At 38.6% G+C, this 14,592-nt stretch overlaps 3 protein-coding genes across 3 annotated transcripts; 2 read left to right on the forward strand and 1 right to left on the reverse strand.

Moving 5' to 3' along the window:
• The first annotated feature begins 455 nt into the window (after nucleotides 1-455).
• Nucleotides 456-9,276, forward strand: LOC124629837 (nidogen). Its single transcript, XM_047163421.1, has 7 exons — nucleotides 456-655; nucleotides 3,461-3,954; nucleotides 4,040-6,093; nucleotides 6,177-7,172; nucleotides 7,262-7,436; nucleotides 7,542-7,826; nucleotides 8,013-9,276. The coding sequence occupies exons 1-7, from the start codon at nucleotides 473-475 to the stop codon at nucleotides 8,239-8,241; spliced, it is 4,416 nt and encodes a 1,471-aa protein (XP_047019377.1). The 5' UTR covers nucleotides 456-472; the 3' UTR covers nucleotides 8,242-9,276.
• On the reverse strand, nucleotides 9,200-11,836 carry LOC124629839 (transmembrane protein 50A). The gene is made up of 4 exons (XM_047163423.1): nucleotides 11,623-11,836; nucleotides 11,117-11,248; nucleotides 10,292-10,427; nucleotides 9,200-9,913 (listed from the first exon to the last, which is right to left on the reverse strand). Exons 1-4 carry the CDS (start codon nucleotides 11,716-11,718, stop codon nucleotides 9,804-9,806), a joined length of 474 nt encoding a protein of 157 aa, XP_047019379.1. The 5' UTR covers nucleotides 11,719-11,836; the 3' UTR covers nucleotides 9,200-9,803.
• Nucleotides 11,837-11,949: 113 nt separating this feature from the next.
• Nucleotides 11,950-13,213, forward strand: LOC124629838 (chorion class B protein PC10-like). The gene is made up of 2 exons (XM_047163422.1): nucleotides 11,950-12,563; nucleotides 12,729-13,213. The coding sequence occupies exons 1-2, from the start codon at nucleotides 12,510-12,512 to the stop codon at nucleotides 13,170-13,172; spliced, it is 498 nt and encodes a 165-aa protein (XP_047019378.1). The 5' UTR covers nucleotides 11,950-12,509; the 3' UTR covers nucleotides 13,173-13,213.
• Nucleotides 13,214-14,592: the final 1,379 nt, after the last annotated feature.

The following is a 14,592-nucleotide window of genomic DNA, read 5'->3' on the forward strand; positions in this document are numbered from 1 at the left end:
TCATTAAACATTATTGTTTGTTGTTTTCAATTAAGAATATTTGTTACTCAAAGACTGCTAAAACATGCAAATTCTAAATGAAAGAAAAGCTTTCATTGGGCTTATTCTATGAAAAGGAAATATTACAGAAGACGAAAAAGGTAGTCTAGAACTTCTAGTCCAGTCCATGTCTGACGCCTAATGATTCTTTCTGTGGATCCACGCCTATCTAATGGGCCACTATGACCAGTACTGTACCTAAGTATCCAATCGAAATAACAAACGAGGTCATTACTAAATGACGAAAACAAGATCATCCTTAATCTGCACCAATTACGAAAATCTTCATCGACCCAAAAACTGAGGAGCAGATTCCCTGCACCTTACGAAACAAAGCAAAGGTTTATTTCCGTATAGTGGTATTTGTGCGACAAAATGTGCGTCCCATTAACGCGCATTCCAGCGATTCCAGTGTTGTGTGGATCGTGGAGAGATGTGGACGTGCGCGGGAGTCCTCGCGCTGATCGCGTGTGCGAGCGCAGTGACGCGCGACCAATTCTACCCGCACGGGCTCGGGATCGACCAGAATTTGCCCCGCGGCGCCGAAGTCGCATCCCCTGAAATAACTCTCAAAGTACCCGTCAAGTTTTATGGAGAAACTTACGATACTATATTTGTGAGTAGATTTTTTTATGTCTTGCGGTGTGGCGTGGTCTTTACTATAAGGGTTTGTTCAGATGATACTCGTAGGTTTGATGTTTTGTGTATCAAGGAATGGTGGGTCCTAATGGGATTTTTAGGACAGTTTTAAGTATTCGTGTATCAAGAAGTTTTAGTTCAATAATAATCGTAGAATAAAGTAGTTTTTAAATTATCGTTTGCTCTCGTGAAACTTTTAAATACGAGGCGAAGGCTCAATAATATCAAGGAGAAGGAAATTAGTTCTAAGATATAATGGAACCAAACGCGAAAACCATGTTATATTATTTCTGTGCGTGCATTTTACTCCCGACCTAATTCCACTGCACTAGCAAGCGGTTGAGTAGTTCCTTCATTCATTAAAAGGTATTAAAGGCCTATGGCTTCTTTCCGCTTCGGCTAATACCTGTAAACGGCTCCCGGTTAGATATCAGTTAACGATACGTATGTTTGTACTTAACAGGATTGCAGGATTGGACCTTAACGGGATAGCTTAGAAAAATATTAGCTAATGTAGGAATATTTTAAAGTAAGGACCCACTTCGTCAACTCCGATTCTTTTTTACAAAATGTCACGCTACTCCCTCAGATTACAATTAGATGCCTTAAGAGATAACTACTCTACATTTCGCTAATTAGGGAATACTCACTAAAATTTAATGAGTCAGGATTTCATGTCTGCAGCGGCTTGAGACCTAAGAAACGTAAAACCATTAAGTTTATTCCAATGGAGTTTTGCGAATGACATGAAATATTGCAGATCATCAGTCAGATCAAACAGTTAATCGCTTGAAAAGTATTATGCCTACTAAAGTCCTAGAATAAAATTGTAATGAAAACATTCGAACAGCTTAAAATGTAACATTATGTACTTTGTCTGGGGTCTCATTGCGTAGACCACACACAATTGGTACAACTCACGCGATCTTAATGGACTACTTTAAACTCTAATTCCTCAATGCATGAATTTTGATGGTACACATACTTACAAAGAAGATGTAGTTGACGAACTAGTTACAGCATATTGTTAAAATAAGCCCGCGCTATCTAAATAAGTTGAAGTTTATAAATGTACGATTAAAACATTTAAAGCTGATAAATACCTAATCATCCTATTAATATCCTACTAATATTATAAATGTGAAAGTTTGTGAGAATGTATGGATGTACTAATATTATAAATGTGAAACTTTGTGAGAATGTATGGATGTATGTTTGTTATTCTTTCACGCAAAAACGGCTGGACCGATTTGGTTGAAATTTGGTATGTAGATAGGTGATACCCTGGATTATCACATAGGCTACTTTTTATCAACACACCACGCGGGCGAAGCCGCTGGCGGAAGCTAGTTTAAAATATTCTCAATTCCTAAGTTAGACGGACTCACGCATTAATCATTATGGAGATTATTTTAGCAACATTTGAAACCAAAAGTATTTAATTGTTATGTCTATTACTTATATCCTACTTCTACCAGAAGTGTCAATCAACTTTAGTTTCTGCTCTGACTCATATGACATGTCATCGACTCGAAAGAAGAAGAAGAAGAAGAAGAAGTATCTGCTGATCCCGGTATCACTAATTTCACGATCTAAGATATCCAAACCATTCATATAGCTCAATGACCCCAACGAATCACACCTTCAACAATGACAATTAACTACTAATATTGAGTCACAATCACTTTGTTAACTTACCTATTGAATTAATAGCAACAGTTCAAAATGTCACATTTGGTTATGCACATAATTATTTGATTTTTGATTTGGGGCCACGGAAATACTGAATGAAACTCGTTACATCTACCTACTCCAAATATAAAATCGCAGCAATATAGTAATGTTAGGTAGCTGGGAAGTAAATCCTTCTCTGAAGTCTAAGCTTTTCTTTAACGTTGAATAATCGCCTTTTCTGATCTACTAATTCGGTAACTTAGCTCTACAACACCCAAACCATTCAGGGTATTGAATGTACACAACTTAGTCTATGGTATCCAGAGGTAAATCCTATTTACAATAAACTTTGAAAATCTTTCAAACCTTTCCCTGCAGCCAAACGAGATATGTTCTCTGAAAATCTTATTATTTTCATTTCAAAAGGCATCCAAAGGTTGACCCAAATATAGATATTGGAAATAAAATATACGTGACAGTTGCAGAAATGTTTGCAAAAAATGTATGACATTCTTCGATAGTGCATTTCATGCATTTATAGAGGGTGTTCGGTCGAGCGAACGGAAATGCACGTGGGCGGGTAGCGATAGCAACGGTCACTGAACGGAGCTTTTGTTTTTTTTAATCCTCGTACCTATACCTATTTTTTTTTGATAATATTATTGAAAAATAGGATTTTACCTGAAAGAAACCTTCAACTAATCGAGTTTATTGAAACACAATTTGCACAATTGCCAAATTCTTAACTTGTTTTTCTTATACGGTACCGCGTTAAACAAAACATGAAATTATCTAATCAGCATTTTAGTTTCATTTTTATTTTAAAGAATTGAAGTTATAATTTTAATATCATAACTTGTAATTTCGTTAGAAATTATAACAATCAACACATTATCGTTGGAGTTAAGCAAGTGTCGAGACCTTTACGTAGAATTTACCTAAATAAGTACGTGATACCGCACTATCGCCCACCGGGTCACCGCCGTGTTTATATAATATGCCTAATCGTAATAAATAACCGCTTACTATGTATTACAATGATGTACAATAGTTATAGAAAATTGTTCCGTGTTATTCTGTAAGTTCAACGACACCTTTGTATTCGCAGGTAAATAACTATGGAGTGCTGACCTTCAGGGCCGACATCCCATCGTTCCTGAACATTGAGTTTCCGCTGCCGTACCCCTCCATCGCTGCCTTCTACACGAACATCGACACGACAGACGCGGGGGCCGTTTACTACAGAGAATCCGACGAACCGCACGTGCTCTCCAAAGCCGAAGAGAGCGTACAGAACAACTACCATGACTACTATGACTTCAAACCGACCAGCGTGTTCATCGCAACGTGGGAAGATGTCACTTACTCCTCAAACGGATTGCCGAACGACCGCAGAAACCGCTTCCAAGCAGCCATCATCAGCAATGGCACAGAAAGTTTCGTGGAATTCCTATACCCCGAGAGAGATATCCAATGGATCCAGAAGGAAACACAAGTATTAAGCTTGCCCGACGCAAAGGCTCAAGCTGGCTTTGTTTCCGAAGACGGACGCATTTATACCCTTCGTGGATCAGGCAGTCATCAAATCAGGAATATCGTTTCGTAAGTAGTATTCAAATCACAAAACATTTAAAAAATATTTACCTTACATTTGCTTTTCTAATTAATATGTCTATGTGTATTTCAGATGGTCGAACGTCCACGAGCCTGGAAGGTACGTTTTTCGTATCGGCGATATACCAGCGGAAGGTAACGTAGTTGTCCCCGACCAATACAACCAAAATGAAGTGGAAATCGAGGAGGAGACCAAAACATGTGCCCAGAGCGGCCCCAGCGTCTGCCACATTCAAGCCAGGTGCGTCGACTACCAAGCCGGAATATGCTGCGAGTGCGGAGAAGGATTCTACGGAAATGGAAAATCTTGTATCAAGGACGATGTCCCACTACGTGTTCACGGAAAAATAAATGGTGTTATAAACAACGTAAATCTGAACGATGTAGACATTCAGGCGTATGTGGTTGTAGCTGACGGCAGAGCGTACACCGCTCTTTCTCTAGTGCCAGGCGGCCTCGGAAGCAGTCTGCAGTTGTTACATGTACTCGGAGGTGTGGTCGGTTGGCTTTTCGCCAAACCTTCAGGATCTGCCAAAAACGGATACCAACTAACAGGCTCGTGGTTCAACCACACCGCAGATGTATGGTTCCCAGCTTCTGGTGACAGAGTTACAATCAATCAGGAATATCTCGGTCATGATGTGTTTGACCAGATCACTGTAGAGACAGACGTCAGAGGTTCCTTGCCAGTTATACTTGCAGGCACAAAACTTGAAATTACTGACTATGAAGAACAGTACACTCTCGTAGAACCGGGCCATATACGCTCCGAGTCTACCCGAACGTTTACAAATAAGATTACGGGAGAAAAGTACGAACAAAGAGTTTCTCAATCCTTTTTCTTTAACACTTGTCGATTTGCTCCCCCATCGCCTGAATTCAATACGCCATCAACCTTGAAAATAAGCAAAAACTATTTAGGTTATGAAACTAGGGAGAATATAGTGAGATACGGAATGAGCAACAAGATATTCCCTCTAGGCGAGGAGAACCCATGTAACAAAGGACGCGACAACTGCGGTCCTCACAGCACTTGCGTGGTTCAAGGTAATAACTTCGCTTGTGTATGCGAAACTGGTTTCACGAACATTTACCAAAACGATGCCCTCATTTGTGTAGATGTGGACGAGTGTGCAGCTGGAACACACAACTGTGACAATAATGCAGAATGTCACAACCATGATGGCGGCTTTCAATGTAGATGCCGTCCAGGATTTTTAGGGAATGGCATAACTTGTAAACCACTTCCCACATGCCAAACGAAAAAGTGTGATGTCAACGCCAGATGTATAGATAATCCTGGTGAAGAGCCGATTTGCACGTGCAATCCCGGGTACAATGGGGACGGACAGTTCTGCTATCCAAACTACGACGAGTCGCCTTGTGGTAGACCTTGTGGCTCGCCGTACGCCTCTTGTGTCTTCGTTGACGGCAGTTACACATGCCAATGTAATTCAGGTTACTCCGGTGACGGTGAGACTTGCACAGAAAACTCACATTCTTATAACATCGAGGCTGATTACAATGAGACATTTGTTCTCCCCAACTGTGATGCATTCAGCTGCACGTGTCCACCTGGTTACACAGACTACAGAGATGAGCTTAACAACCAGCTATGTCGACTTGACTACGAACCACAACCACCCGAACCCCCGCAAAATAACTATCAGTCACCTACTTATCCTTATTATAACCCTTCTGATCCATTTTCTCAAGCACAAACAGACACCTCGTCTACAGCAACACAACCTACATACCCACCACAACCCACTTACCCACCAGCTACCGAGTCCAGCCAAGGCTACCCAGACTCCAGCTACTCGAGACCTCCAGATAATGAGTATCAATCTCCCACTGGAAATGAATACCCGCCATCCTCTGAAAATAACTATGAAGATACATCAGTTAAGCAGTATTCGCCATCGCCCGATAACAACAATAATCAGCAACCAGACCACAACTACCAACAAACCTTAGACGAGAACTATCCATCACCTCCGCCGAATCAATATCAACCGCCTACGGATAACAGCTATTCAGACCCAAATAACAACCAACAAACTTCCGAATACCGCCCGAGCTCTTCCGAGTATCCGCCACAAACAACGGACAACAACGACCCTCTGAGTAAGTTCACTTTCATTAACGCCAGAGATCTTTTTATTTGCAAGTTTGATTGAAAGAAATAACACAAAGTATTATATTTTCAGTCAGATGTGAGGAGGATGCAGACTGTCCGCCCAACGCCGTCTGCTCCTACACATCAGCAGACGCTTCAGGCGATTGGGAAGGCAAGCACTGCGTTTGCCCTGAAGGCTACGAAGGCGATGCGTTTGAGTGCATCGAGCGAACCAGCAGCAGCTGTGCATGCGGCCCCAATGCACACTGCATCACTACACGTACCGAGGAACTGATCTGCGTCTGTGACCTCGGATACCACGGCGATGGTTACTCCTGCCGTCCAAACTTCAGTTGCAAAAACAACTCCGACTGTGAATACAACGCTGAATGTCGTCCAGACGCAAACAGCAACGAGTACATCTGTCAGTGCGTCCAAGGTTACATGAAGGATCAGAACGACGCATGCATTCCTGACGCACAACTATGTAACGGTGCGTCGTGTACTGAGCACTCCTCCTGTCTCTACGATGCTGAACTGGACCTGAACTACTGTCATTGTGACGAAGGCTACACTGGCGATGGTATCTCTCAGTGTGTGCCAGAAGGACACACGTGCGACGTTGCCAACGACTGCAACATCAATGCCATTTGCACATTTGTGGACATCACGTACCAGTGTGTCTGTAGAGACGGATTCAACGGTGACGGTTACACTTGCATCCCTGAAGCGACTTGTAGAAACGATCCTAACATGTGCGATTTGCACGCGTCTTGCTTGAAGAGGCATGATGTATATTCCTGTGAATGTAACTCTGGCTACAACGGTAACGGAAGCCACTGCGAGTTGAACCCGAGGAAGGCTGGAAACTTCTTGGTAGCGAGTGATGGAGCGTCCGTGTATAGGGTTCCCTTCCAAGTGACGCCGAGAGACTTTGCAACGCCATTCAACAGTGCCATATCGCAGATCGCTGTAGGCGTTGACGTGGACTGTGAAGTCGGCAAGATATATTGGGGTGATGTTGTTAGTTTCGCCATCAAAACCGCTGCATATGACGGAAGTGACTCCGGCTTCTTCTTATCGGAAGGTGAGTTGCTTTCAGTTGTCTTAACTATTAAAATTGCCGCTACATATTAATATTTGCTGAATACTGATTATATTTTTTTTACTTTTTAGGTATTAAGTCACCTGAAGGTATAGCTGTGGACTGGTCATCAAGGAACATTTTCTGGACTGATTCTAGGAAGTTAACCATTGAAGTAGCAAACTTGGACACCAAAGCAAGAAAGGTGTTGTTTGCAGTCGACAATATATCCAACCCCAGAGGCATCGCCGTACATCCACGAAGAGGGTAAATAAATTATATATTTTTTGCGTTAATTTCAATGCTAAAGACTTCCATGACCTTTCGAAAAGATAGAATAAAAATGTACTCACCATTTTCTTTTCTCTTTAGAAAAATCTTCTGGTCAGACTGGAAGCGCACAAATCCAAAAATTGAATGGGCAAACATGGACGGATCTCAACGAGGCATCTTCTTGGACAAGACCGATGTAGCACTACCCAACTCCTTGGCCATTGACTGGTTGAGGGACCGTCTTTGCTACGCCGACGCCGGGCTGGCTAGCATCATCTGCGTTTCCATCGACACACAGGAGAAGGAAACCATTGCTGCCAACTGCTCTTATCCGTTCGGGCTTGCTATCAACGGCAATAAGTTCTATTGGACTGATTGGAAAACGTGAGTCGCGCAAAACTGCGAAAATCTGTGTGTTTTCAATGCGCCCCATGATTTTTGATGTCCTTGATACAATGTACATACTTTTTTGCTTTAGCTTTAAGTTGATACAGGCATCTTTTCAGTCTTATTTTGCCGTCTCTTTACTGACCTTGCCCGAGTTTCACAATCACATAAATCTTCTTTCAGATTGAAGATCGAATCCTACGACCTTGACAATCAAATCCGCAGCCAGGTGCCCATAGCTACTGCTTCAAGGAGACTGTATGGAGTAGCCGTAGCCCCGGATCAGTGTCCACAGGAACAAAGCATTTGCGCGTATAGGAACGGCGGTTGTGGCGTCGACCAATTATGTCTGCCCGATGGCAACAGTGGCAGAACTTGCGCAGACGCAGATAAGACTCTAAGCAGGCGTTAATTAGGTTAGGTCAACGGCATTTGCTATGATAGATAAGCGACTTTTGCATAAAAAGTAAAGATGTGTTGGTTAGTAAGCTACTTTCGCGAATAGTTATGTCTGTATTCAAAATGTCTCCAACATTTTTTTCGATAGCGTAATGTCACTATTGAAGATTTAGCCGGGCCATTGTATAGCCCGGTCCCATTATCATGCCAATTATTAAGACATCAAATAATCTAGAATGCAGTGCATAACAAATGAAGAATTTTATTATGTTCAAATTAGAAAGGTAATGTCAATTGGATTCCTCACATCTTTTACGTCTGAGCTAATTCGCTTACAAGTAGTGATGTCGTTGAGTTAGTTTTAAGAAGGTTTTGATTATGACCAAAAAGTACATAATTTAACTCTTAGAGAGTTGGCATGTAACCCAAGTGTGTGCAATATTTTCTTGTATTTTGTTTTAAAATATAAACGGTAATATTTTAATACAATAGAAATGGTTGCTGGTAATTTTGGTCCAAAGAAGCATGGAGATAAAAATATGTTCTAAAGAAATCTATGATTGCATTACTACGAACGGTGTGTGCACTTTCAAAACCTAGTTTACTACGAAATTATGAAACAATAAATTATTATTTTGTATCATATTATTACCACATAAATACTGAACAAGCTCTAAGACTTTAATTAATCAAACTTTTTAAATAATTTCGTAGTAAACCTTCTTCCTAAAACCCCTAGTTTAATGTTACCAATTAATAATTTTTTAACCAGTTTGACTAACCACTAAATAATATACCTCCCGCCTAATTTTAACCAAGATTTATGAATAAATAGGTTTTTTCAGTATTTTGTAGATTTTGCATTAAACAATTATTGTACTACATTTATAAATATTGAAAAATATGAAGTTTTGTACCCAAATGATACTGTTCCTCGTCATAACCAAAGTGTAGAATAAAATAATAATAAATACTCTTATTAAGATCTTTAATGTACTTCAATCAATGTAATTTATTAATGCCAAATCAATAAAGTTATTTATTTATACAGACATTTTTGACTGGTTCCTTCCCACAATATTAGCAATACAAATATAACATAATATTAAAAATAATTATTGAAATCTAATGTGTTCTTAACAGAGATTAATAATTATGTAAAATACACTAAAAAGTTTACCTATAATTTTAAAATATTTATAATTTAACCTAGATTATATAAATCCTTTTTGCATGCCTAGTTATAGTATTGTTTTTGATGGAATACAACAAAAGCAGAAAATAATAGACCTCGCCCGCATTATAAAAAGCATTTCAAGCGTTTCCCATATAAGAATATCATCATCAATTCGGTATTAACTTCATAAAATATTGATGACCAATAACTATCCATACAACCTTATTTTCATATTAACAATCACGGATTAAAGTTACACAGAGACTTTCATAAGTTTAAACTTGGACTAACTTTACTTCATGATTATAAATAGGAAGCTATAAGACTGTTCGGTTTATCGTCACTTGGCACAATCATAACTAGGCATGACAAACACGGACGGAACAAGATTATATAGATTACCCCCACAAGTCCTCTGTGCGGCCAAACTTAAATACTAACGAGCCGGCAAAGATGAATGCGTTCTGCATGAACAAACTCACACCTGGCCATGTTGCCTTGGAACTACCTGTAATGTAATTAATTTGAAGTGTATTGAACTGGTTTTTTTTTTTCATAATGGAATAAATTATTACAGTAATTAGCTTAGCTTTGGTAAAATATATGTTGGTTAGAAAGTAATTAAATGAAGTAGCAAGTAAATGAAATTATTTTAAAATCAGATCACAAATAAAAATATGTATTTGATCTGTCATGCCCACCATATGTGAATCTGAAATGCTTATAATTTAATTATTTCTAATACTAGTGTTATTAATGTGAATGCTTACACTCTACTAAAGCTAGTGAAAGACAGTAAAGAAACATTTTCAATCTCGGTGTGGGAACAAGTTCAGCTAGTACTAAATAATTTAAAAACTACATTTTATCATAGAAATATACGCACCAGCATTAACATAGTTGGCAAAGAGAATCCAGCAGGCTGCAATGAGTGAAGCAAACCCTACAACGAACCCAAGGAACAGCCACAGACGTGCACCGCGGGGACCCATGCAGCCTCCTGTGTACGTCTCACCTCGAACCTGGAAGTTTTGCAGATTGATCTTTGTCATTCAAGGATAAAGAAATAAATAAAATATTTGGGTAAATTAGAGTGCTTTACAAAATGGAAAGCTTGGTTGTTGAGTACGAAATTTAATTTAATCATTAACAAAGTTAAAGTCAAATCATTTATAGTACTAGCCCTTAAAAGCACCTAAGAAAGAAAAAACAATTTAATAATATTGAATTTAGTTGCCCAGTACAGAGTAGATTCCTATGGAGGTGAATGGTATAGAAACTATGATAGGAATAAACAAATTACTGGTGGATAGAAAAAGAAGATATTTTTTTCTTTACATACTGTTTCTTTTACTAGAGCATTGATTCTGAAGCTACACGTAACAATAATAAAATTCTGTCTACACTGCTTATTTCCCAAAACAATGACTTTCTTATGAAAAACAATTCTCAATAAAGAAATCAGATCATTTATTAAATCATATGATTGACAATATTTTCACACAATAGATAATATTACCTGTAAACTCATAACAATAGATATCTGTATGCTTTGTTTTGAATCTGATAAGATGCCTACCTACTTTACATATATTTGAAGCAAAAATTATACAAAAGGCTTTGTGGAAACCACCATCATAATTAATGAATCACATGACCTACAATATACAGTCACAGCAAAGATACTTTATCTACAAAGAAGGTCACTAACCTGTGCATTTGATACAGAGTTGACCATGATGAGGGACAGTGTGGCCATCACGCCGCACACATGAGCAGCATTGGGCAGGTTCCCAGGGTACACTGTCGCTGCATCGATGATAAACCACCAGCCTGTGAAGAACTGCAGAAAAAAGAGAGTAAAATATCTTGCACAGATGTTCTTTGTATGTAGGTACTTACTTACTACCTACTATAAGTTCTTAAATTTATTCTACTTCAATATTACACTTGAAATATGTCGAAACGATATTAAAATCATATTTTATCAGTAAATAAACAAACTTAACTTTCATTTGGTAGTTTGTAAAACATATTCCTATAGTAGGTACAATCGCCAGTCATTCGTTTCACAATAATACAGAAACTTGTGATCAGATATTCGCAATGTAAGCTTCATACAGGCTTAAATACTGATGATTATGTTTTTAAAGAACTTATTGTTTGTACCTTAATATGTAATGAATAGAATTAGTGCATGATTCATCAAATACAAACCAGGAGTCCTGATGATATGGAAGCAAGAATGTTCCTCTTCTCTCCACTTTCGAACCACACACAACTCGGCATTGTTAGATTTTCAAAACAGCTCATGTCGAAATTGATTTTTACAAGATTTTACGTCAGTTATTGGTAATTTTTCTACTGAAAAACAAATCGTCGAGATGGTAAATAAAATGTGACAGCTAGCTAGCCAGCCCACAAAAGTGTTGCCTACAGTGACGTTGCGTTCCAATATTGCGCAAGATGGATTTTTAGCATCGGTTAAATAATTATCACACCTGGCAATGCGATCTGCAATCGGCAGACGATAAGTTTTGATAAATTACACCTGATTTAGCAATATGAACAAATTGATAATCGGAAGGTATAAATTGACAGAGGATTATTATTTATTAAAAGTGATAAACTTATGTTTAGTAAATAGAAACAATTATTATTCTTCTTTAGGACTATCTTTTTTATGACTTATCCATTCTTGGCTAACCCATGACCTAAGAGGTCTCGTACTCGGCACGTTTTTTTGAACGTGCCGTGACACCTTATTCATGACACGTTTTTCATAGTGACCCATACAACTCTGACCGCCATGTCTACATACGGTGAAAAACGTGTCTTTTACAAGGAGCATAAGTATGGTATTGCTCCTCCTGTAGCCCAGCCTACTTAAACAGATAATACGTTGAAGTTTACGTTTTAAAAGGTCGTACCCAAGCCTGTCTAAGAAATAGGTTTTGCAATTTTAATTCATGTAATAAATAATTTCATCGTGACATTATGCAATTCTGTTGCACTCATTGATAAGCCTACTTGCTATAAAACACTAAGTTTTGATACTCATTAAACATAGTTATTTTAAATATTAGTAGGTAACGTTTAACGACATGATGTTGGTGAAAGGCATCCTCTGTATTTGCATTCAAGCACTACTTTATAAAGTAAGTACCCACTAACTTCATCCATCTTTACCTGTTCCTAATAAAATCTCACTCAAATACTAAATTCTCCCCTTTGCACAGCTTGCATTGCCTACCTATTTGAATTTTTGCCATGTCCGTAGATTCATGTCTATCATGTTGTAACGGAATCAATATTTTTTCCAGGCAGTGGTCACTCAATGCATCCCGCCATGTGCAATTCCTCGAGAACCGTTATGTGAGAGCAAATATCCAGCATTCGAAGGGCAGAACATTGCCGGCCTTGTGACGCCAATGTACGGCCGTATAATCGGAGCCAACCTTATGGTAGACACTTCAGCTCCATACGCTCCTATTGGCCCAGCGGGCGTTTCAATATTCTCCGACGACTTAATTATTGAGGGAACAGTTTTTGTAACTGGCAAGCTTCCATTTTTGGGAACCGTTGGTTTGGAAGGTTTACTGCCAACTACGGGTACTGGTACGGTAAATTATGAATGTGGTGCCGGAGATATCGGTATTGTGAATGACGGTATTACCGGTTCTGTTACTGAAGTGTTCTTCCCCGTTGATGGTGCGGGTTTGACTAGAGGTGCTGAGTGCAACTCCTTTGGGTTCGGTGCGAAATGAAGATCTAGTCTTGTCGATAAATGGTTGTGAATAAAATGTTGTTCTTGAAATCTGTTTTTTAATTTATCGATACCCTTTTTCAAGTCAAGATGGACCCTCCATTGCACAACCTGTTAGTCTGAATACCTAATAATTGAGAAGGCTTTGTCTGGCACAAAATAAAAAAAAAACTTGCACATTTTTAAATTTTATTATAAAAAAGGTTGTATAATACTTAAAAATAAAATTTTATCGTAATTATTACTGATATAATTAGCACATCCGCGTTCAAAATATTGCGGTATGTGTTACATATAAAACTACCTACGTGTAAATGAGTCGATCACAGTGATTCAAGTTGCCTTGTTACGATGACAGAGATAAGCCATGTTTTACTAGGCGATAAAATGTTGGGCAAACGGTCACTTGGCCAATAAACAAACCTTGGCAAAGGACAATGGGCACAAATATATGGGACCTGGTATACCCCATCAATAGCAATGTCATACATATCATTAGATAGGCCTTTTTATGTAAAACAACGTTTACTATGACAGCTTTGCTGAAATGTTTGTCCGTTCTGAGATATAGATAAAAAACTGTGCAAAAGTTAAAGTAAAGTTAACTTAATAATCTACTGATATCTCAAGTTTTTAGAGGAAAAACTAAGTTCCACTAAGTGTAAGTCTTCTGAGTCCTACCTGCTGTGCCCGTTAGGGTCCATAATTGTTACTATTTTTTTGCATTTCAATCTTATACTGTACCAACTGGATATTGGGCATAATGATAAACCCCACCAATAACAAAGTCATGCATATCGTTGGATAGGTCTTTTTAACTGTAACAACATTTACTATGACAGCTTTGTTCTATTGTTTGTCCGTTCTGAGATATAGATAAAATACAAACTCAAAATTGATGCAGATCAAGTGTTTAAAGGAAAATCTATGTACGTCTTCGATGTACTAAGTACCTGCTGTGAGTCTGCATTTGTTGCTATATTTAGCAGATCCACCTTATACTGTACATTGCGGAATAAAATAGACGATATGAATATAAAAATAATATCCACATTTCGTTTATACGTTACTTTGTACATTTAAATAATTCAATATGATCTTATTAGCCTTTTCCCAGCTATCTTGCGGTCGGTTTCCCAAACCGGATGTAATTGCCTATCTGATCTCCTTACCCCAGTAATCTGGGCAACTCGATACTTCTTGGTAAGATTGGTTGCCAGTCTCCTCGTCTTCTGTTGTTACCCATGCACGATCATGGACCGACCGCACCAAACGTTCGCTTATGATCCTTATGATCGATCGACATATGTGGCTGTTACTCAGACAAGAGTTTCTCTTTCTCATGATCATTTAATCTTTCTCATTCTAAAGTACATAAAAAATATTGATTCGACCGGCGTTTAACCGAATGCAGCCGAGTG

Source organism: Helicoverpa zea, chromosome 4 (assembly GCF_022581195.2).
Source record: "Helicoverpa zea isolate HzStark_Cry1AcR chromosome 4, ilHelZeax1.1, whole genome shotgun sequence".
Taxonomy (NCBI): domain Eukaryota; kingdom Metazoa; phylum Arthropoda; class Insecta; order Lepidoptera; family Noctuidae; genus Helicoverpa; species Helicoverpa zea.

Excerpts from the sequence above, each read along its gene's own strand:
- LOC124629837 (XM_047163421.1), top strand. The coding sequence starts at position 473 with ATGTGGACGTGCGCGGGAGTCCTCGCGCTGATCGCGTGTGCGAGCGCA. Across the intron at positions 656-3,460 it reads AAACTTACGATACTATATTT|GTAAATAACTATGGAGTGCT; the intron begins GTGAGTAGATTT and ends TTGTATTCGCAG. Across the intron at positions 7,173-7,261 it reads CGGCTTCTTCTTATCGGAAG|GTATTAAGTCACCTGAAGGT; the intron begins GTGAGTTGCTTT and ends TTTACTTTTTAG.
- LOC124629839 (XM_047163423.1), bottom strand. The coding sequence starts at position 11,718 with ATGAGCTGTTTTGAAAATCTAACAATGCCGAGTTGTGTGTGGTTCGAA. Across the intron at positions 11,249-11,622 it reads CCATATCATCAGGACTCCTG|TTCTTCACAGGCTGGTGGTT; the intron begins GTTTGTATTTGA and ends TTTTTTCTGCAG. Across the intron at positions 10,428-11,116 it reads ACTCTGTATCAAATGCACAG|GTTCGAGGTGAGACGTACAC; the intron begins GTTAGTGACCTT and ends CAAAACTTCCAG.
- LOC124629838 (XM_047163422.1), top strand. The coding sequence starts at position 12,510 with ATGATGTTGGTGAAAGGCATCCTCTGTATTTGCATTCAAGCACTACTT. Across the intron at positions 12,564-12,728 it reads TTCAAGCACTACTTTATAAA|GCAGTGGTCACTCAATGCAT; the intron begins GTAAGTACCCAC and ends TATTTTTTCCAG.